Below are 23414 nucleotides of genomic sequence, written 5' to 3'. Positions count from 1 at the left end.
CACAACACGTTTTCATACCAAATGTAATGCTAGTGCATTCTTGGGTATAATAGGAGGTATCTGAATTTCTGTGACAGTTACAGTTCACTGTCTATTAAAAGTACTCCTCTGGCTCACTGCAACAGTCCTTGCACTCCTAAAAACAGAAGTAAAATGGTGAACTATCTTTTCTCATGGTGTCTATAATTGGTTCTGCATGGGGAAACTTAAGATTTGGATTTGCATCTGCTCTGAATTTGTCTGCTTGTGCTTTGTTTAAAATGAAAGTTTATTTTCTTTAAAAGGTGCATGTCATGACTTCTGAACAATATAGAAACAAGTATTTAAGCATCTGAATGGAAAAATAGTTATTCAGGAAACATTGCCAATTTTAATTTTCAAATATTACAATTTTTTACAACAGCTAAATTATTTTTTAAACTATGATACCTCAACAACTTCTTTTAAAAACATTCACATACTTTCTGTTAGGTTTGGATGTTTTTATTGAAATGGAAACTACAAAAAAAGTGATTTTTTTAAGTATGCAGAAAATACTGAAATAATTTAATATTTGCTTTACAAAGTAGAACTATTTTGTTTTAACTGAATGACTTTTTATATTTCTTCCTGTTGAATTGGTTCTGTGTTTTTTACAGTTTGACTGGGGTATTTTTATGGGTTACATTTATCTTACATTTATCTTGAACAGGTGTCTTTGGAAGCAGGAATGCTGCAGCCATTACGGATGGAACAATTTTACTCAGCCCCTGCAGCTGATACTGTTGTCCAACAGTTGCTTCCCAGTCCCGAGGCAGCCCCCCTTCCAGAACCACCTGATCCCAAAATGTGTAAGTAGGAGCGCGTTATCTTGAACTCTGCTGTGAATATTTTTCTTGCATTTGGCAAGGATTTGTCATTTGTTGCACTGAAAGTGTTAACAGCTACAATACCTTTTCTGAAATGGAATTTGCACTGGTCTGTATGCAGGGAGCCAGCTTGAGCTCTTTGTCAGTGGAAGAAAGCTCAAATGAGATGGTGTGCATTAGAAATCTGTAACAGTGTCTAGCTGTTAAGGTAGTTCTGCTCTCTTCTGATAAACTGACTTTTTATTTGGCCACTTAAATGAGAGAAAGACAAACATTTCTGCCTCTAAATTAATAATGAAAAACTAGCATCAATAGACTAAACAGATAATTAAATCTGAAATCTGCTTTCAAAATATCTTTGCCCAAAATCAGACATTTGAGTTGGAAACAGCTCTAAAGTTTTGTTCTTCCATTTTTAACATTTTTTTATCAATTTATGAAGTAGTGATGTCACTTTTATTATGCATTTCAGTCCTACATTTGTCTTTTTTTTTTCTTGACCTTTTTCCATCACTTTCTCATTCAGAGTTTCATCTCTTCCATTCATTCTTGCCCATTAGGAATTCCTGTTGCTACTCAGAAGCAGTGTTTTGTATATGTAGTGTCCTTCCAATTATGAACATTTTCTGGCAGTATATGAACCAATTAAAAGTATGAAGCAGAGAAAGAAATTCAGTATTTCAGCTGTGCATTGCCAGAAGAGAAAACTTGCATGACTTAATCTTTACTGCGTACACTAAAACCTGAATACTTACTGAATGGCAGGCAGTCTGACTATAAGGTGAGGACAATGCTTAGGCCAGTAAGCCAACTCGGCTTCTCTGAGATCCTAACAGATTCTGCTTTGTTCACCTTTCTGAGAGGATGACTCTTACAGCTTCCTACATGCTCACTGTTCCCGCAGGCCAGTAAACTTCAGTTCCTACACATGTGGTATTTTCCTTGTGAGGGATAGATTTAAACCAGTTTATAAGTCAATGGAGAAAGGACTCGTTAGCGAAGATGGGAATGTGGGGAAAAGCTGAGAAAGAAACACAGCGTGAGTCTCTTGGGAAGCGTTTAACCATTAGCCTATATGTCAAACATGGACAATAGCACCACTGTTTTTTGGTTTGGTTTGATTTGTTTGTTTTTGTGATGCCAACTGTAGCTGCCTTCTTTTGCATGGAACTCAGTGATGCCAATGTGCACGAGCACTTAGGAAGCGTGGAAAGTAGACGTCGGTGTAAGGGCAACGCAGTCAAACGAGAGATGCCAACCTAGACAGACCTTTCACTGTGGCAAAATTGGGTATATTGGAGTAATGTTCAAATTTCTGAAGGATCTGCCAAGTAGGAAGTAGTTATGAGAAAGAAGTCACAGCACCACTAAAATACAACCTTTTTTCCCCTCTATCTAGAAAGTGAGTTTTACAACCACCTGTATTACTGCAGATTGTAAAGGGCATGAGTATGGATACCCACAGAGGTCTAGCTGTAATGGCACTGAGTTGAACATAGGCTCATTTCCTTTTCTTCCTGTCAGGATAGATTAGTCCATGTTGCTCCTCATTTTCTGTGCTAAGCTGCTTCTGGCATCTGAGTTTACTCATTTAAAACTAGTCTGACATCTCTGAGGCACACCATAGTTTGAAGTGTTGATGCACCTTTGGTTTGAAATTTACTCAAGTTTACATGTTCTTGGCTGAAGGAAAGGGAAGACAGATCTGTGGCTGTATCTAAACTGAAAGAATCTGTGCTTAGTTCAAGCTGCAATGGTATTGATAAAATGACTGATACTTGATTTATGCTATCTAATGTTTGTCTTGTGATATCTAAGTGCTTCCCTGTAAGTGACAGCTGTGCTGTTTTGCTCAGGTTCTCCTCGAGAATACTTAGAGTGTTACATCTTTCCAGTGCTCTTACCTGGACTGGCTGAACTTCTACATCGGGCACAGAAGGAAAAGTGTTTTGAGGTTAGTTCTTAGTTTTCAGTTCAGATCACTGTCAGGAAGTCACAGCATTTTATTTCACAGGCTGTATTTCTTTATTTAGTCTTTTACAAGAAAATCAATGACAATAATATGAAATAATATATCATGAGTTCTTTTGGATCTTGCTAGCCTGGAATGTTCTTTTGTCTGTTAATTGAGAACAGATTTCATACTCACCACACTTGGTCATTATGCCAATCTCTAGCTTGCACCTAATTCTCCTTAAATATTCAGTTACATCTAGCGTAAGTAGTGTAATATTCCAAACAGGCTTCCTTTCAGACTTGTACATGTCACTCATATGCGGGTGATGTAAAGAACTTGAATTTTACTTAAATGAGTAATGAAATGAACTGTGTTATTTTTTTCTGGTCTAACATCCTAAGATATGTGTATTTTCTATTTTTGCTTTATAATTCTGTATAAACTCTATTTCAGTGGAAAGCAGAGCACCATTAATGAGCTTATACAAATTGTACTTTTAAAAAAAATCTTTGTCTTCTATATGTATTTACAAATTTGTGTGTGTGTGTAAACGTATCTAGAGAGACATTCTTAATTGTGTGTTGGGAATGCTTAAAAATACGTGAGAACTGGTGCAAGATAAAGCTCACTGTATCAGTATAGCTTAACTCAGTGATAGATTAGGAACTGGGAGTTGTGGGGTTTGCATCATTTCAACTATTTTCTCCAACTGTGAAAGTATTTTTTTAATTATTATTTCTTTCCTACTTTCTGCTTGTCATGAACACTTTTCATTGTAAGGCTTTGCTCCTCTATATTTTTATGCTTGCACCTGAACCTTGTCTTACTTGCTTCATAATATAAAGAGCAATTAATAAAATTGACAATGAAAGTATCTCCCTTTTTGTACATGATGCATACGTGAGGAAAACAGTCTGTGCTGTTGGGGTTATAGATCAAAATGAAAGCTATGTGACGATGATTTTGTGTGGGTTACTAATCATCTTAGGTCTCAATCTACCTCTGCTCTAACTACTGGTGTATTCCTGTTACAGGATTATATATATGGCAATAGACATCATGGAAGAACTTGTAAAGATGGCATATATACAGTTGACACTGACTTACATGTGCTTGGCACAGCAAAAAAGTCACAAGTTCACTTACCAAAATTCACTTACCATGCTAGAATGAACACCTCAAACTTGCATTTCAAATCCAATTCTATATTTTTAATAAAAGTATGTTATTTCCATTTTTGCTTAGTCTTCACAAGATTTGTGTCTATAAGCTGATTGGTTTATAGAGGATTGTTTATCTATTTATAATTTGTGATTAGTACAGGTGAAACAGGAAAGTGGTTCACCTACATGCCATTATGGCATGACATCTCTGTACATTATTCCTGCCATCGCACTTACATTATCTGGCCTAGAACAAATTTGATTGAACATATATATTATTCATCACACTTTTAATTAAATTTATAGTGATTTTATTATTATTATTATTTTTTAAGAAAGCAGGTCTCCTTTAACAAAAAAGGGAAGTCTTCAAGCTGGCTTAAAATACTGTCCTAAAGAGATCTTGCATATTTTTGAAAGCAGTAAACCAGCACTTAATACAAAATATGAAAATTCTTAGAAATACTTTAGTTTTCAAACTCAGCACAAAGCTCAGATTACTTTGTCTATTTTTAATCAGAAATATTTTGCAGAGTTTCAGTGGTCTATAGGTTAGAAAGTATCTGTTCTCAAAATAGATTTTTGTACATTTCTGTGTTGCTTTATAGTAAACAAACAAAAAAATCGAATGTGAAGTTTAAGCAATTCTTTTATAATATCTAGATGCTTCATAAAAAATAGCACAGCTTATCAAAAAGACACTGACCGATTTTTGTTTTAATTTGGAGAAATGTACGGCTCTTGGTGAAGGAAGTTTAGGAAAGCAAGTTTATGTCCGATGATCATTTTCAACCATGACATCATTTCCTCCTCCTTTTGAACAATAACTAGTAAAACAATAGCTCTTGATGCTTGCCATGTAAGTGAATATTTGTGTTCTTTTCCATTACTGTCCAGGTATTTGTGCTTGGACACTGTTTCCTTATCTGACTTAAATGGGTTATTTCTAAGTATGCTGTTATTTGTTGTTCCATATGAATTTGAAGACCATGCCATACCTTGCATTAAAATGGAACTGATTTTTAGGATCAACAGCGGAGCCCTTAGACACCCTGGAGAAAGTTAAGGACAGGGAGAAGGGTTCTTGTGATAAACACAGCAGAAAATAGCTTTGAAAATAGGAAGAGAGCAAAGGATAGAAAGATTCATGGAATTCATGAGAGAACAGCAGAGGTAAATGATGAATTGTGATTAAGATAACTGAAATCATAAAGGATGAGAACAATACTGGATTTGAATTTTGGCTAGACAAAAGTCATTAAAGACCATTTACAAAGGGCAGCTCCAACAGAATAAACCGGAGGAAGATAAATGGAACAAACAGTGGAAGAAAGGGAGGAACAGTAGAAGTGGCTGTAGTCAGCGTGGCACGAGGCTGGAGGAAGAGAGAGAATTCTGAGGGAGAATGAAGAATGCTTTTTATGAGAGGGACTAAAAGCCTTCATGTTTTGAAAGTGAATGAAGAAGAATGAGAAGAGAATGAAAAACGAAGTAGCAGAACTCTTTAGAAATTGAAACTGGGGTAAGGCAGATTGCATCATGGGGCCAACTGAGGAATTCAAGGAAGAGATCAGAACAGAGATATCCATGCCTGGGAAGGAAGAATTGTAGAATCAAAAGGGAAACTTGGGAAAGGAAAAGGAAAAGGCTATGCTGAAAGTAGTCATTTGTGTAGCAAAGAAATCTGCAAGATCTTATTTCAAAAGTGATATAAGAACTTAAACATTCCATTTAAAATAAGCTTTTTGCACCACATAGTGCATATAAAAAATCTGAAAAGCAAAAACCTAGAAAAACTATCAGCTTCCAAATATATTCGCAGACTTCAAACTAACATCAATATGAGAACAGTCTGTAGAAGCTTCATTTTAAAGTTAGGAGTGAAAGAGACTTGTTAGGTTGTCTAGTGTATTCCCATGCTGAATTGTGTGGGTTTTTTTCCTACCATAATTTCTCTTGTGCTTTATCCTACCTGCTGTCAAATGTCTCCAGGGAAAGACTATTTTCTTAAATCTTCGCTCTCACGAGACTTACATAATGCATTCATTTTTCAAAATCAAAACTGATCAATGTTTTAATATTTTTATTACCATAACTGTGATGTTTCTTTCTGCTTGGCAATTGCAGAAAGAGGTTGCTGTAGCAGACTCTGCAATCATAGAATCATTTAGGTTGGAAAAGACATCTAAGATCATCTAGTCCAACCTTTAACCTATCATATGGAATACGTTTTATTTTAAAGTATATTAGGTCAGGGAAAGTGAATGGAAGAAGATCTTGGGATAACTTTGCAATCTCCTGATTACCAATATTTTTGTATGATTATTACCACGCACGCCATACTTAAGCTGAAAAATGCAAAATGAATTCTGATTATAATTAGTTCACAAAGACATCTGCAGGTTAACAATGCACATTGTGCAGATATTTCCTGTGTTTATCCTGATTCACATAGCGTAGGAGGAATGTGTCAAAGACAGGTCAATTTATGTCATTTTTCCTTCTATAAATGTTCACTGCTGTGCAACTAAAGATTTAATTGACTAACATAGTGAACTGTTTCCTGGCAAAAAAAAAATAACAAAAGAAAAAAAAATATTCAGGTTGAATTCCTCCCTGATAAGCTCACTGAATCTGACAAGGATAAACTAAAATGAATTTGTTTCCTTTGATAACTGTTTTGACAAGACTGCTCTGCTTGCTGCAAATTCATTGCAAAGGAAAAACAATGTGCCTTTTGCTTAAAACAGATTAAATTACAATTGCTAGATTAAATTGAATTTTGTTGTCAAAGTATAGAATTTATTCTCTGAAACAATTCACTATGTAATGGGACCCAGTTTAGTACTGTGACTGAGAATAGCTGTATGAGGTTGATCAGAAACGGTTGTTGTCAGATTCTGTTCAAGGAAAAAATAGCCATCTGTTATCTAAAACAAGCTGTAGAAATCTCTCCAGCGAAGCTGTTGGTCTCTTAAAGCTTAGGTGTTTGGCTTCTAGGAACGGTGTCTGGTATTACCATGACAAGCGTGAAAATTTGTCAGGGAGATGTGTGTTTCTACACAGCTTCATGGACGTAATGGAGCTCTATATGAACCCTGAAGGTGTTTTTTTTTTTTTTTTTTTTTTTTTTTGTCATTAAAGAGATCATAAAGACACATGGGGTTCAGGACTGTGTGGCCACATTCAAAGCAGTTTTCTTTCTTCTCTGTGGAAGCCCAGGTGTATGTCTACCTATGATAAGATTCACCTTGGAAAGTCAATGCTTTTTGGGGTATTACCTAGGGATGCCAAACAGTCTAGCTGCAAGCCTCACTGTTGTCATCCCCTAGTTAGGTGACTACCCCATGTGTTTCACCATGCAGTCAGCACCTCATGTAATATTTCACATCCACTCACTAGCGTCTGGAATTCAACAGTTACTTTCAATTTATGCCATGTGATAATATCCCAAACCATGAAAGAATTATGCCATATAGAGCACTTCTTTTCAGCCTGTTCACATCCCCCAGATTTTTTTACTTCATATTCATGCAGCACAGGGAGTAACACATATGATGAAGGTAATACATAGCATCAAGTCATCCTTCATGCATTAAATCTCTGATTACGTAGTATTCTACTTTTCTTAGCAAGTGGCAGTATTTCCATCATTTCTTACGTTATTCAAAGCTTCAACCTCTTTCATGATATCTAGCAGTTTCACAAATGCATTTGACCAGTTTTAATTGTTTTCCTAAAAAGTAGTAATTGCAGTTGAGTCCCCCATCTGACAGGGTAAGTGTTACCTTCTGGGTGGGGAGAGCCTTACTCTTTGCTAAATGGCTTTATTTTGGTAAAGCACTCCATGTCTCTTTTCAATGGGGGGTACGTATCTTCTAGCATTCACTGTCTGGCTGTGTATGTCCATAACACATCTGTGTAAGAGTGGTCTGGAAGAAACTAGACAAATTCTGTTATTCTTACCAGCAGTCTGGGTTGTGTTTTCTGTATCATGGTTACTCTGGTTTCTGAAATGCTGAATAAGCACCTGTAGTCATTTGTACACTTAATCTGCAAGGATGGAATGCAGAGAGGAAATCTCTAAGAAAAGAAAGGCTTTAATCAATTCTGTATTGATCAAAATTCATGCTTTGAATTTTGAACTCAATAAGTATTTTATAGCATGTAGTGCAGTCCAGTTAAATAGGGCCTGGCTGCGTGAGTCGCTGAGGATACCTAGCTGCAAAGCATTTTTCCAAATTTCCTTTAGTGGTGAAGATGTCTCTGAACTGGGAGCAAAGGGCACAATCATTTTGCCCCAAGATCCAGACTTGGATTTTTTTGCCTGATTGCAATGTGCATGGTACCTCTGATGGTTGTTGTGCATGTGCATGGTTTATGCCTTCCTTTCCGGACTACCCAACAGGTGATTTTGTCTGAGCAGCCATATGATACGCTGGGGGGTGTGTCTAAGTATGCACAATGCCTTCAAGCTGGTTCCATGCAAGAGGAAACAATATTCATCAGTGTTCTTCCTAGGCCTCGGAATCTGTGAAGAATTTTAAGTATGATAATAGAGCTTTGAACAAAATGGCAAGTAATTTACAACAGATTTTCATATATGAGTTGTGTTGATTTATTTGCAATGAAATTGCCACTAAGAAAGATTACCCTTCAGAGATACTTGTTATAGCTATACTGCAGCAAATATCAAGATAGTATAATTTTCTCACTCATTTTTTGACGTGGCTTGAAAGCATTCCACAAAGGTCTAAAATTTTGGCTGAGCCACTGGCTGTTGGCAGTAGCAATATTAAAGTAGACAGAGTAATGTACTGTATATTTTATTTAATAAAAGCAGTCAATTTAGCTTCTGTTCCTCTCCACTAGTAAAAACATGTGACCAATCCAAAGATAATAAATAATTTGAAACTATCTTCTATCTTTAGAGAAAAAGGACCAAATTTATTGCCTGTGATTTCCTAACTGAGTGGTTATACAAGTAAGTTGATCATGGCTTTTTCTGTTAATTATGCCCAGTGATTCAAATACATTAATTTACAAATTGAATAGCTGCAATTTACACTGAGTTGTTTCCTTTTTTTTTTTTTCTTTATTATCAGCCACAACCCAAAAAGGAAAGATGAGTCATTCACAGAATTCTTTTCCATTCCTTTTGTTAACGACTGCCTAAAGGACCAGTAAGTTATTGCAGTACTCAGAGTAACCTTTTCTCTTTTTATTCTTTTCCTCCTGTTATTACAAAAAAGTAACAGAGCTTCAATGCATTATAATTTTCCCCTCTGAATGCCCTTTATTGTGTACAGCAGAGAACTGTGTTATGCTTTCTAACTTTGCCATGCATTAGTTACAAGGTATTTTGTACCAGCATTGTTCCCAGATAAATTGGTTTAGCATTCTTAAACATTTTAATTGTTGCAGAGTGTGGGATATTTAAATAGCCTGCTAGTATTACAAATATCTTTATATTAAGGAACAAAGCAATGTTTTCAGTGTTGCTGTGGAAATATTTAGGATACGTAGTCTAGAAATTCTTTCCCTAACTGTAAGCAGCAGTTTTGAAAATACCTTTAATAATCCTTGGCATTAGAATACATTTATGCTGATATTTATGACTTTGCATTTGAGAAATGAACACTTCTTTTGGCAGTCTCAGTCTAGGGTTCCTCATTATTCCTGTAGAACCAAGTTGCACATCAGTTTTGAAAAAATGTTACTGTCCTTGAGGTTGCAGTTTTTCAATCTAGCTGTTGTATGAGAAAAGAAGAAAAGTGAAGTAATAGTCTACAGTGAGAGAATAAAAAAATATGAAGGTTAGATTTGGAAGAATTTTTAGAAAACTTAATTGGAGACTAGATTGGTGGTTGGTTAAAACTTAGAGATGAGCATCTTTGCAGGCATGTTTGTTTCATTATGCTACATAAGTGGAAATTGAGCTTTCTTGAACTCCTGTCATGTGAAACTTAGAATAAAATACTTTGGAGAAGCTTTAAGCCTTGAGTCACTGACCCAGCAAGAGGAAAGCTCCTTGGCATTTACTGGTCTTTGAAGACAAATTGGTGGTTGAGGGACAGACCTTTGGCTACCTTAGAGGTAGTCATGTAGTCAAAGCTGTGTAAGAAGCTTCTGAGCTTCCTTTGATGACCCAGTTCATCTCAGCTCTGTTTGTTACGTTCAGGTACCTGCTGCTACATCGTACTGCCCAGCCACTGTTCAAACCTTCCACTGATGGGACTCTTGTAATAGTTTCATTCTCTAAATCACAAGGCCTTGCCAACAAAATTCCTGTTTAATGCAGTGGGGTTGTCATACTCATTTCTTCAGCATACTGAAGAGCCATTGGACAGTAAGGCAATTCCGATACCGTCGAATTGTCAGGATGGACATCAGTACCTAAGATAACAAAGATCAGTTTTACAAACATTTCCTCTTGGAAGTAAAATTGACCTAAGTTACTCCTTGCTCTCTCCTGTTCTTCAGTGTGCTTCTAGTCAGCCTAATATCACCCTGTTGGGTAGGATGCTTGGTTATTCTGATCAGGGACCTCTTCTGAGCTAGAAGTGCCTCTGCCAAAATATGAGGGGTTTGTATAGCTATTTAAATTGTAGGTTGTTTCTCCAATCTGGTTCACCTGGGAGCGAGGCAGGCCTTTGCATTGGCAAAAATGAAAGATTAAAATGAAGGGCTTGGGGCAAGGTGAAGAGAACAAATGAGCCGGTAAGATGTAGAGGTGGTGGCAGGAACTGCTTAAGTCAGCTTTGCCAACAAGAGAAATACACTGTGGAATCACGGCCTGAATGACTCATAGCTTCTGTTCGGACTTCGGCTCCTGAATAACGTAGTGACAGCTCCACAAGGACACTGAAGAGTCAAAGTGCTATTTAAATTGATACACGCTTGATCTGAAATCCTCTAAACAATTAGGCCTTTAAAAATAATTTATTAAAAAGCAACATTTTGTGAACTCACATTAAAATTACGGATTTCTCGACAAGTATTGCTTATGAAGTAATCATTATTAGAGCAAACTGAAAGATTGCAATATTAAATAGGAACGAGAATTTATTATTATGTTCTGGGTATGACGTTTAAAATGTAAGCAAATCCGTACATTTTATTCTCACTTCCATTTTTAACTGTAGTTACAGGTTTTATGTTTTAATAGGATCTATGTGTAACAGAATATGCTAAAAACTGTAGGTCAGATTTTGATGGGAAACATCTTTATTCCAACCTTTTAGATGGTATATTAAAGAAAAAGGTGTTGCTACAGGTTTAAGGAGTAGACTCTTCTGTTGATTTTTTAGTTACATGTCTAAATTTGAAAAGCATAATGGAAAGTCTGTTAAAGAGGAACACATTTCTATAGCATATTAAAATAGGGTTTATGATTGTGAAGCCGTCTTCATGCTTAAAAATACATAAATAAATAAAAAAAGAAGGTTAAATATTTCTTCTGCAGAGATCCAGCTTTTTTAATATATTCCATATTTGAGTATGACATTTTTGGCTCTCTTCCAGTGCCTCCAGTTTTTTCTTTGAAGTTAATTTTTTTTTTTAAGAATAGTCAAAGCCACAGTCTTATGAGTCTCACTCCCCATATGAAGTGTTTCTAAATGAGATCCTGCAGCCTACTTTTTCTTTAAAAGGAGCCAAACACTGCATCAGCTTCCAGAATTTTGAATGCAAACATTGTAGCTTCAAAAGCTGGTTGCTGTAGGTGAAGAAGCTTGTAAAGTTACTTCAAACTTGTTTCCAGCTTTAGTATTTACAGTAATTGCTATGACATCAGTAGATAAAAGCCTTAGTATAGTTACCTTGTCTTCAGCTGTGCCCTGTATAGTACCAACAGCACTGACAAAATATTATATCCCATGGGAATCCTTGATTACTGAAGCAGATTTCAAAAGCAGGAGAAGGAGCAGCTTCAACGCTGACTGGTAATCTACATTTCACTTCCAGAAGAGCGCAAAGCATTTGTGTTGTCTTAAAGGATAGCTGTACCTTTTAGAAGACAGAAAACTGTAGTTTTAACAGGCAACTAACAAAAGTTTTTGGAAACTTCCTGGCATACATACTGATGTCCCTATCGTACATTCAGGACCGATAATATAGTCAAATAAATAAATCTAATTAAAGTCTTGGATGTTTTTGCACTCCTTCTTTAAACATGCTAATGAGGAACACAGTTGCCTTTTGTCAGTATTTGCCAGTGGTGTTTCAGGCTGAATAGCAGTGAAGCTCAGTCACAAGTAACCGGACTGTATGTACTGAATCAGGGAGAAGGAAAGAGCTTGACCTGTGTTTACGCCCTGATCCTATTTCAACTTTGCTTTTCTAGCATAGATAGGCTGAAATTCTGAGCATCATGGGATTATCATTAGCCAACCCTCTTGAGTCTATTAATTGAAGAATTAGGTAGAAAGCAATTTTAAATAAAAATGCTCCACTGCTCTGAAAAATACTGGCATTACCAAAGTCTGCTGTCACATAAATTTAATAATATGACAGTATCATTCAAGTTCATCTTCTAACTTACATTCAATGAAGGAAAATGGTGTATGGATCTGGGTTAGGAATAACTGTGTGTATTTTTCTGAAGATTAGTTGAAGATTATTAGTCTTTGCTTATATTACAGGGATTATAGGAACTGAAGAAGCCTTTTATAAATAAACTTTTGTTCACAAGAGTTGATTTATCTGCATTTCCTCATTTTCTGTATAAAGGTATTTACTTGATACTCAGTTCAGAAGGTCACATTTCCTGGTTTAGTATCTGTGTATACCAAAACAAATGTGCAGATATAGAGCAAATAAATTTATAATTGCTTTAATTAAGTGGACAGATTATATTTATTTATTTATAAATAATTACTAAATCTGAAGTAGTGGCTTTTTGCCAAATATCTGCATATGAATTTATACACATGGATTTATTTTTATTTTTATTTTTGTTTTTTCTCCCCTTCATCCATTCCTGGTATTCTAATTAGACAAAGCCTGCTGGTCTCAGCTGCCTTTACAGTTGACTTCATTGTCAGTTCTCAGATGGCCAATAGGGGTAATTTTGCATGGGTGACTGATTTCTTTCTTTCCATAATATGCCCATTTTCTACAGGCTTTGCTTTCTGCACACTTGTATTTCACTGGTCTATGTCTAAGCTAGCCTTTTTTAGTAGATACCATTTGCATTATGTTCTCTCTTTATGTTTTTCTCTTAATAATTTGAGCTTTACCTTTTTTAGTGTAATGAGCAGCACCTTTACTTATAATAATAGAAAAATCCAACAAATATGTCTGTATGGATTTTATTCTTTGTGGTTCTAAACAAAGAATTGTGGCAGAATTCAAGTTAATGAAGGAGAAAATTTTTGATTTAAAAACAGTGTTTTGGAAAATTGCATTGTCAGAACTTCTGTCACAAAGTTTATGTATAAAATATTTATATTGCATAATGGTGTTTTATGAGACTGAGGTTTTATGGCTACAAATCCTGATGCAGCATCATAACTTGCCTTAATTTATGTAAAGATTGTCAAAATGGCAATGAGAAAATTGAAAACGTATTAGTGGTTTGTGATGTCTTCCTAATGTTGCTGTTACAGCACTAATTGGAGACTATTTATGCTGCTGTTCATTTTTTACGTTCACAGGATATGAGGTCTGATTTGAAGTATACAAACAGAAATAGAAATCTCTCCACTGACATCAGTGGACTTTGGAATAGGTCTGTGGTTGGTTTTCTTCAGTCCAGGGCTGCGCTCTTAAGGAATGCATAAGGTCCCACAAAGGAGATAACTTAGGCAACAAAAGGAGGACTGAGTTTTATCATTAAAATGGATAAGTTCTGCATGAGTAGAGAGCATATTAAGGGGGAAGAAAGCCGCTATAGTTTTCAGACAGGACCTAAGACAAAAGATACTTCTTGTGTTATTATTTTGGCTTCTTGCTGTGCTTTCTCTTATTCCTCTTCTTGTCCTCTTCTGTTCTTGTTACCATTTACCTTTTCTGCCTCATTCTCTGTTATATGACTCTGCGTCCCTAGTTACCAAATTTCTCATGTAAGTTCCATATTTTCTTTTTACTACATATTTCCTACATTATATATAGGTAGATAACTATATCAATAGTTTGTGTTAACAGTTGTATACATATTATCATTATGACCACTTTGATAATATTTCTGAATGAATTTTTATAGTTTTATTATACTCTAATATTTTGGGGACAGTAACTGTTTACTTCTAAATGTCAAAGCTTACCTAGATTTTTTTTTTTTTTGCAACTACTGTTACTGATAATAGTGGATGCACAAAATTGTCCTTATTCTAAGGTCTTTATGTAGAAGTAGGTGATAACCTGAATGAAACTGCATGTAGTAGATATTTTTTCGTAAATGCTTCGGAAGTGAAATGAGTGCAGGACTAAACTCTTGGGTTTTCTAGCACTGTGAATATGGAGGTGTGGAAGGGGTTGAATCTGGCACTAATGTATTTTACATTAGATTTATTCATCCTTTTATGTCATCAAAAACATAAAATTAATCAAGACTGAAATTTGCATATTTATTTTTGTTCTTAAATTTGTGAGGGATAGCAGTTGAACAGATGATTTAAAAGCAAAATGTTTTGTTTCTTCACAATCTATTGCCTTTATGTTTGAGGGTTTTCAAAATAAAGTATGAGCCAACAAAGCTGTGGAAGATTCAGAGAACAGAAGCAGGCAAAAGGGATCAAAATATTGTGTTTTTATATTTTTATTCTTCATTTAGCTATTGACAGCATCAAGGAACTGTTACTTGGAGAAGGTGATAGAGAAGAGTTCAGACAGTTAGCAGGAGTCACACTTCAAAACGTCTGCTCATTTGCACTTCCTTTCTTCAGAAAGTTAAATTGGGTTATGCCCACATTCACAGTCCTTCAGAAATGTAAATATGCCCTTCATATAATGCACAAAAATGTTTTCTTAATAAGGATTTTTTTTTCTTCAAATGTTTTCTCTAATTATAGTATATTTAGATTACTGCAAAAGAAAACTAGTGGTTAGTGTTTTCTTTCTGACTGTCAAATGGTTGCATTAGTACTAATAATGTTAAGAGAGGTCTCAGTTCACACACAATTTGGCCTGTGGAAATGTTCCAGGAGTATTTTTATCAAGTGTCTGAAGGAATCTTTCCCTGGAAACTTGTGAGGCTCATGCAGTGATAGTGTAATATGTGGTTAATATATCTAATTGTTTTAAATACCAGGTCAGATAAATCAGTACTTCAGTCTCACTTTCTGTCAGCAGTTGTCTTCCTGCTTTTTGGGTAAATGGGTAGATACGACATACTTAATAGTATGTATAAGAAGAGATTCTATAGACCTTTTTTAAAAAAACATTTCTAGATTTTTTTTTTGCTATAATATTTCTAGATTCTCTGAGTGAGAATTAGAAATACTGGAAATATAAAAGAAAACTACTTTGACATATTTACAGAGAAAATCTTTTGATTGTTTAGGCCAACAATTGGAAATACTTTCCAAACCTAATACTTTATCAGAATCCTTTTTTAAAAGTTAAGGAGATCACCGTGTTCATTTATTTGCCTGTCTTGTATTTCTCTCTATTTTTTGGTCTGTTCTTTTGTCTTTTAGATTATGAATTCTGTAGTGACTCTATCATTGCATGTGTTCATACATGATATAAATATTCAAGAATAATAACCATCACAGTTGAAGTAAAGGTGGAGTGGTTTGGCCTGTCATCTTGAAACTTCCAGGCCTCCAGAGAGCCTGATGCTTGTTGTGAAGGGTTACTTCATCATTTCAAGAGACTAGCTTTCTGAAAAGAGAGAAAAACCTCATCATTTATTGACTGCACCTGGGTACTTCACTGTCACCTGCACTCCATCCTGTCACAGGTACTGGTGCTCTGTAGCTAGCACAGTGGTCCTGCAGGCACCTTGCTGGAAGACTGATGGTTAGATTTGGAGGTTTTCTATTGCTGTTAGGAAATGGACTGGAATAAAAAGAGCAATTACAAAATCCTGAATTACACATGCTGAATTATTCCTTGATTATTTTTTTCTTATATTTCCTTTTCAAGGAAGGAATCAGACCTATCTGTAGGACAAGTGGGAGGTTAGTGACAACTGAGGTTTTTGGACTTCACTGCACAACAATACTGACTGTATACAGAGTCCATCAGTGTGACTGTGAGGCTTCTCCTGTTTGTTGACAAACAGGAGCAGGTTCCTTGTCTGTTTTGCTGACAAGAAAATGGAGGTTCTTCCCCCTCCTTGAAAGTTCATTGAGAAACCCGGATTCTTTCCAAGAGGAGATGAGAAACACATAGAATTGTAGAATTTCATGAGCTGGGAGGGACCCACAAGTCCAACTCCTGTCTCCACACAGGACCACCCCAAAATCAGACCCTATGTCTGAAAGCGTTGTCCAAATGCTCCTTGACCTATGTCAGGCTCAGTGCCATGACCACTGCCCTGGGCAGCTGTCCCAGTGCCCAACCACCCTCTGGGTGCAAAACCTTTCCCTAACCCCCATCCTGACCCTCCACTGTCCCAGCTCCATGCTGTTCTCTCGGGTCCTGTCGCTGTCCCCAGAGAGCAGCGCTCAGCACCTGCCCCTCTGCTCCCCTCGTGAGGGAGCTGCAGGCCGCCATGAGGCCTCCCCTCAGCCTGCTCTGCTCTGGGCTGAACAAACCAAGGGACCTTATAACTCTAGTGTTGTTCTAACAGCAATTGTCTGCCAGTTATGGCATAGAGCCTGTATACTTGTTTCTTGTTACCACATTTTAACAGGAAAGGAACTAGTATGGTTAGTCGATTTTTGTGTTTTTATGACTGTAGTCTGCCCAGGATGAGAGAATTTTTATGGATACTTCATGCCTTCAGTAAGAACGTCTTTCAATACCTCATACATCTATTTAATGCAAGTCTTTTTTATTTCTTCTGGGTGCTAAATTCCACCTGCGTAATGTACTGTAATTTGTATCTCACATAATCAGGATCTGTAAAATCTTGATTGCTCAGAAAGCAAGCAACACATTTATTGGCATTTAATTGTCCTCTGGTCAGTGCCTGCTTTATTCACATTTGGCAAAATATATACTTCAGAAAAAACATTTTACTGATACTTTTTTACAGGTGCAACTTACTTTTTAAATATATTTATCAAAATAGATATTAAAATGTTTAGTGAGTGGACATTTAATAGTGTGCATAATCAAAGACTGAATAAGCAGAATAAAGCTACTGTGCATTTTACTGTCAGTTTTAATCTTCTTGGAGTCATACAGCTGTCTTCTGCCACAAATGACATATTCCCTCTTTTCCTTGTTCGCTGCTGATGGGTGATTACCTCTGCTCAGATTCTATTTTTATTTGACCTGAAGCCAATTGCATATATTCTCTTAGATAAAAATGGACCTGACATGACTTTTGTTCTCTAAAGCTGCCCTGCTGAAATGATTGATATTTGCCAGTGACTGTCATAATGAAAATTAAGTCCGATTTTTCATGCTTGATTTTATATTGGTTTTCCCAATTTAGTGTGGGATTCTAAACTACATACTTTTATAATTTATAAATGAAAGCAATGCAATGCTAGAGTTGGCCTTGCAGATGTATTCCTTCTTAGGAAAGTTCAGTGTCTTTGAAATAACTGCTGTAAAATATGTAGGTCTTCCTGTGATTTTTGCACTCTAAGATTTGGTTTTCAAAAAGCTTAAAAATAGAACAGTGAATGAAAGCCTATCAGCCAAACCAGCGTAGTCCAACTTCATATTTTTAAGTCTGATTATCAGAAGGAGTTAGCTCAGGAAGCCTTGCTTATCTAGCACTTATAAATTCCCTTGAGCAGTAGAAATGCTAATTAATGTTCACAGAACTAAAATTGTTTAACTTAATGGAAAGACCTTTTTTTATTTTTGCCTTATTTCCACTCTTCCAAACAGACTGAGTTTTTGTTTCACATTGAAATAAATGTAGGCCAAAACCCAGCTGACATGATGATGAGACCAATTTAGCTGAATGTACTGACTCAAACGGTGTAGTCAGTAGAGCGCTAGATAACAGTTAAGATTGTGCTCGAGGTTGATATGTTCCTTCAGTGGAGACAAGCCCTAAGAGAAAGGCCTCAGAGAGCATAGGAAGCTTACTAGGGCAGAGACTAATAGAAATGAAATTAAGTGAAAGGAAAATGTAAGCTGTCAAGACTTCTAGCCTGAGCTGGAATATATTTATATTTCCTAAAGAAACGGCAGAAGTAATGCTTTAGCCAGTAAGTGCAGGACTGGATGAATAGCTTGTTTATCTATGATCTTCATAGTATATGCGTCTTTATAATATAAATAGTATAAATAATATTCCTGCAGAGTTTGCGTGTGTCACTAGTTTTGTTCAAGTAGATACAGTTTAAGACTAATACTGATAAAAACAAATTTGGAGGTTAAATCCAAATGATTGCTGAATCCAAATTCATGTTGTGGTCTTCCAAGTCAAAGCCGTGATCAGTCCGTGTCCCATGCAGGGAGAGTGGCACCATTCTAACACTGTGCCAAGTCTACTGATTATAAATGGTGTTTTCATAAATTGCAACATTACTGCTCTATATTACTCTATTGGCTTTAAAGACTATATATTATATTCATTATAAAAGAAATCTATATAAATTAACGTTGTTTCCTCTGCCAGATAGATGTGTTTTGATCAATGTATGTGAGAAATAAATCAACATCCATAGAAAATGTTTTTTGCAAAGCACGGCTTGATACTGTGATTTGAATTTTTGTTAGTGGTGGCTGAAATGTAATTATAGTTTCTCATTAAAAATAGTTGCAACAGAGTCACCAGAAATGCTCTCAAATTACTGCATATTGTGGCTGAAAATTGTTAACTTTACGTATGTATTCCTTTTTTTATCACCAAGCAATGTGTATACGTTATCAAAAGTAAAATTTCAGCATTATAAAAGATTCTTTAGATGTTTCTGAGCATGGATGCATGTTTATGCCCACACAATGATGGTTTTTGTCATTTTTCAGTACATTTCACTTTTAACTAAAATTACAAGGTAGCTGAAAGTACTAAAATCTATTTACATTGTATGATTTTAATAATTAAGTTATAAACATTTAGGTGATACATTTGTTCATTGTAGCATGCACACCAGAACCTCCTCTGCTTTACAAATGGCATGTCTCCATCTCTCACTTGCTTCCCGTCACCACCCAAAACTCTACCATAGTGGTAGGAATTCAAAATCCATGTAGAAGAGTAAGAAAGATTACTGCATTTGATATGCCATTTTTATATTACTGTTTTAAGGAAAAAGTGATTGTAGTGTACATAAGATACATTTTTAAAGGATGTATTCTTTGCACCTTTTATCTCAGTATCTCAGAGCAATATGATATTTTAACTTTCAAGCACCTGAACAGCCTTTCTCTTTTTTGTTGTTTTTTGTAAAATATATTGCTAAAGAAGAAAGTCATTTACTTGTAAAGGCTGTCTTTTACAAAATATTATTTTTATTTTTTTCCAGTCCTAGGCAACCAATGCCTCTGTCTCTCCACCTATCAGAAGAAGAAGCAAGCATAATAATTCAGTCATTCTGGAGAGGTTATCGGGTAAGAGTAATCTATAATTACTTTGCTTGATGTTGAATTTGTAGGACTGTGAAGGCCGTAGGGAAAATCCTTACATAAATTTTAAGTAGGGGATACTATAAATAGCTGTTGAGACCCTCATGGTTCATTGGCTTTGGATGTTGCTCTGCCTTATGCCTGGTGACTACAATTTCTTCACAGGCATTTATGCTGATGTAATCTCCCTGTTTACCTCATAAAATCCACTGAAGGTTGGAACATTATTTTTCTTTTTTTTTTATGAGTTGATCTTGCTAGATGCTAAAGTGTTACTTGGCTACATTCAGGGATATTTGAGTGTGGAGGTACACAAAGAGGACTGGTGAGGTCTGTACAGAAATAGAAGCATATAGAAACAAAGGTAAAATTGAGATAAAGAACAAGACAGAAGATACAGGAAAAGAATGAAGGCTGTTATTCAAGGAAAGGGAAAACAAAATGGTAATCAGATATGGTAAGCCATACTAGTAATATAGCACTACTGCGATCTCCAATTTAAGGGGGAAAGAGAGGAACATAAATTATCTCTGAAGATGATTGGCTAGTACTATTATTTTGGAGTGTGACAGCAGTGCTAAGCCTAGGGTACAATATAAATGATTTTGAAAATGCTGAAAAGATTCTGGAAGCCTTTCTCTGAAAGGCTCTAACACTTCCATACTTCCATGCGAAAAAATGGACTTAAGATCCATTCCAAAGAAGCATCTTTGACTGCCTTTTTCAAAATTTAAGGTTGTAAAAAGCCTCCAGCTATAGCAGTAGTTTCATTGTGATGGACAGCAAGGCATCTCTGCCTCTACATCAGGTGTTCTTTAAATCACACTCAGAACAAAATATTCTCTGTTAATTTCTTTACTATTTTAACAAGCATGAATACGTAAGAGTTGCTATTCTAATGCGCCACGCAGACAAAGATGACGAAATATCCTGAAATGATGTTCTTGACTGATTTTTATGACACTTGCTGTTTTTCCTTTTCCTTGATTTTTTGTTTTTCTGAACAGAGATGGCATTGACACTAACATTAATTAGCACTGACAATATCACTGCAGGCATCCTCACGGTGGATTATTGCAAAGGCAAACATCCAGTAACCGTTCCATTAGAGCTGAGCAGTGCAAGGTTGCTCAGATACCTCGTGCTTCAACCAAAGGTTCCAAAGGGCACTGTCCCATCTCACTGCATTTAATTTAGAATGATAAATACTATGGTGAAAATTTTAAACCAGTTCCTAGAAATGAGAGGGTAACTATAGCTTTAAAAAGCAGAAGACAGAGAAAATAACTCGGACTATAAAATTAGCTGTTACATTTTAACCTCTTAGTGCTGAAAGAACTGGGCTTTTAAAAATTAACATTAAAATCAGAATATAAATTCAAAATCATTAGTAACAAGTTATTACACAGGGTAACATGTTACCTTTGATTTAAATGAGAATTCATCACAGTAATGATAAAGTAGATTCTGAAAAGTTAGAAAATAGTTCAGATGATATCCTTTAAAAATAAATATCCCAGACATGAACCTTGTATTTTTTTATTATTATTATTATTCTTAAATGATGTTATATAAAGTGTGAGAATCCACAGCTGGTAATTTTTCACTGACACATCTTGTATGGAATCACCATTTTTGAGATATTTTGTTAGCCATATTGATCTAGGCAGTAGACTTTATTTAGTTGTATAACTGACTGAGCATTGTATCTTTGCATGGATATTTCACTTGTTTCTGCCACACGTAGCTGTCTGCATGTGCCAGTATCCAAACCACAGGAGATTCAGCAAAAACAAGGTGTCAGGCAGTAAGGATTTTTCCATGTGAAGAAAAAGAACCCTGTAGGTACAGAATATTGAGTACTTTCTGATAATAAAAAGTTAATTTAAAGTGTACATAATTTTCTGAAGCAGGTTTCAGAAAAATACTTGTTATGGTAATAATAATTAATAGCTGTCATCCACTGAGTCCTTGCTAGAATCTTTCATACAAAGACATTTATGAGTACTTATTTCAAGTTCAATCAAGAATTAAATCCCATAATAAAAAGCAGCGTTAACTAAAGAAGCATTAGGCTGCACTCTGAAACACAAACAGCAATCCAATTACTTTTATAACCGTTTTCTGGTAAAAAGGAGAAAACTAATTAGATTGCAGAATGTTGGATTAGGACCTAAGCAGAAGAAAGCCACCAAGAAGTGATAGTAGTTGTTCTGTGACCCTAATGGGAAAGGTTTCTGGGTGTAGAACTTGTCATAAAGAAAGGTGTAGGGGAGTTTGAACAAAAAGGCAATTTACTGTTGCCACGTCCATTGTGACCGTGGAAATCTTGCGTTTGATTTACAAATATGAAGGCTTGCTCCAAATAAACTTTAATTAAAATGATCTGTTTCCCAACCCTGGCAGAAACAGTCTTGAAGTTCCAGGACTAAATAACATAGTATTGGGTACCCACTGTAGTCCAAAGGAGTAATGATAATGTCCTTTGTTGCATGTGTCTATATGAGACACACAAGAACAGTCTGGCATAGTACTCTGAGGAGATCAGAAAGGAAGATGTCATCTTGAGAGGACTCTGATGCAAGCAAGAACAGCTGGAATAAGGCTTTTGACAGCTCTTTCATCAGATTTTTCTCTTTACTTCTCACATCCTCTTTTATCGATGTTCCATTCATCTGTCATAGGCCAAGGCAGTACTCCAATATCTGATGAAAACCCTTGATTGGTAGGTATCAATTTTCCAGGCACTTCTCCAATTCAAGAAAATGTATTTCTTCACTCTTCTACTGCTGAATCTGTGCTTAGTGCCATTTATTCTCTGGGGTTCTATTTAATATTTACAATTTGCATAACCATTCTAGGCAGAAGGAATTTTTCATTAATAGAATTTTCTCTAATGTTTCTGTCCAAAGCTTTAGTGTTATTCTTCCATAGTGCTATCCTTTCTTATATACAAGAATATGTTGTGACATATTCTTACCTAGCATTTAACACAGTGTATTTTGACTATGTAAATCTTGTAATATTATGAAGCTTAGACTGGACAGCATTTTGTAAGTATTCAATGTTCTTTTGTGTATAAATATCGTTTGAGCAAAAATTAAATCCAAATTGTAGCGGGTTTATCTTTGTATCTTACAAAGTGTTCTCGTGCTTTTGCTGTCATAATTTATTTTCCTTTCCAGCAAGGTGTGGTGACTAGCAAAGGCTCAAACCTAGAAGGTCCCGCAAATATTTGCTGTTCTTAACAGCAAGTGTAGATTCAGTCGGGTGACTTGAGTTTTTAAAGAGACACGTTATGCTTTCTCTCAGTTCTTGGTTAGACTCCTTCAGTGCTTTGTGCTTTGCTGATCTGCAGGAGAGTCAGCAGTTGTTTGGGCAAGATTTGAACCTTAGATTACTTACCTGGAGATTTGGCTGCTGAGTCATGGCTTTTTAATCGTGCTAGAATTGTACTCTGATTTACAAAATACAGGCTACTTTCTCCTAAATTATCAGAGCTATGCTAAATTAGAGTTCGTTAAGAATATTTGGAACACGTAGATAGGATTCTGCTAAGTTCCTATCATCTGTTTTACTGAAAGTGACAGATTTCTAAAAATCTGGGAGCTCATGTTCACTTCTTGGTTTTGATATTGGACCTTGCAGTATTTTAATATATTAATATATTGTATTTTTTGAAACATTATTTGTTGGTTTTAATTAAAAAATAATTTATTTTTTTTAGCTAATAACATTAAAGTTTGTTATTTTTAAAATTTTATATTAACCTTGAAAGAACTAAATATATCTTTTATAGAA

At 35.6% G+C, this 23414-nt stretch overlaps 1 protein-coding gene across 6 annotated transcripts in view; it reads left to right on the top strand.

The window, feature by feature from the left end:
• IQCK (IQ motif containing K) overlaps positions 1-23414 on the top strand; it is a 183673-nt gene that overhangs the window by 2731 nt on the left and 157528 nt on the right. For all 6 annotated transcript variants that reach the window (XR_004754539.1, XR_004754541.1, XR_004754540.1 and 3 more), the window contains exons 3-6: positions 692-830; positions 2705-2802; positions 8900-8952; positions 19514-19598. Coding sequence is in view for 2 of the 6 variants with exons in the window: in XM_035339203.1 (XP_035195094.1) it covers positions 692-830; positions 2705-2802; positions 8900-8952; positions 19514-19598 (375 nt within the window). In the remaining 4 variants the exon portion in view is untranslated. The remainder of the gene's footprint in view (positions 1-691; positions 831-2704; positions 2803-8899; positions 8953-19513; positions 19599-23414) is intronic.

The sequence above is a fragment of the Oxyura jamaicensis genome, chromosome 14 (assembly GCF_011077185.1).
Source record: "Oxyura jamaicensis isolate SHBP4307 breed ruddy duck chromosome 14, BPBGC_Ojam_1.0, whole genome shotgun sequence".
NCBI classification, from domain to species: domain Eukaryota; kingdom Metazoa; phylum Chordata; class Aves; order Anseriformes; family Anatidae; genus Oxyura; species Oxyura jamaicensis.
Note: the sequence above shows the minus strand (reverse complement) of the source record. Positions and strands in the feature narration are given on the sequence as shown.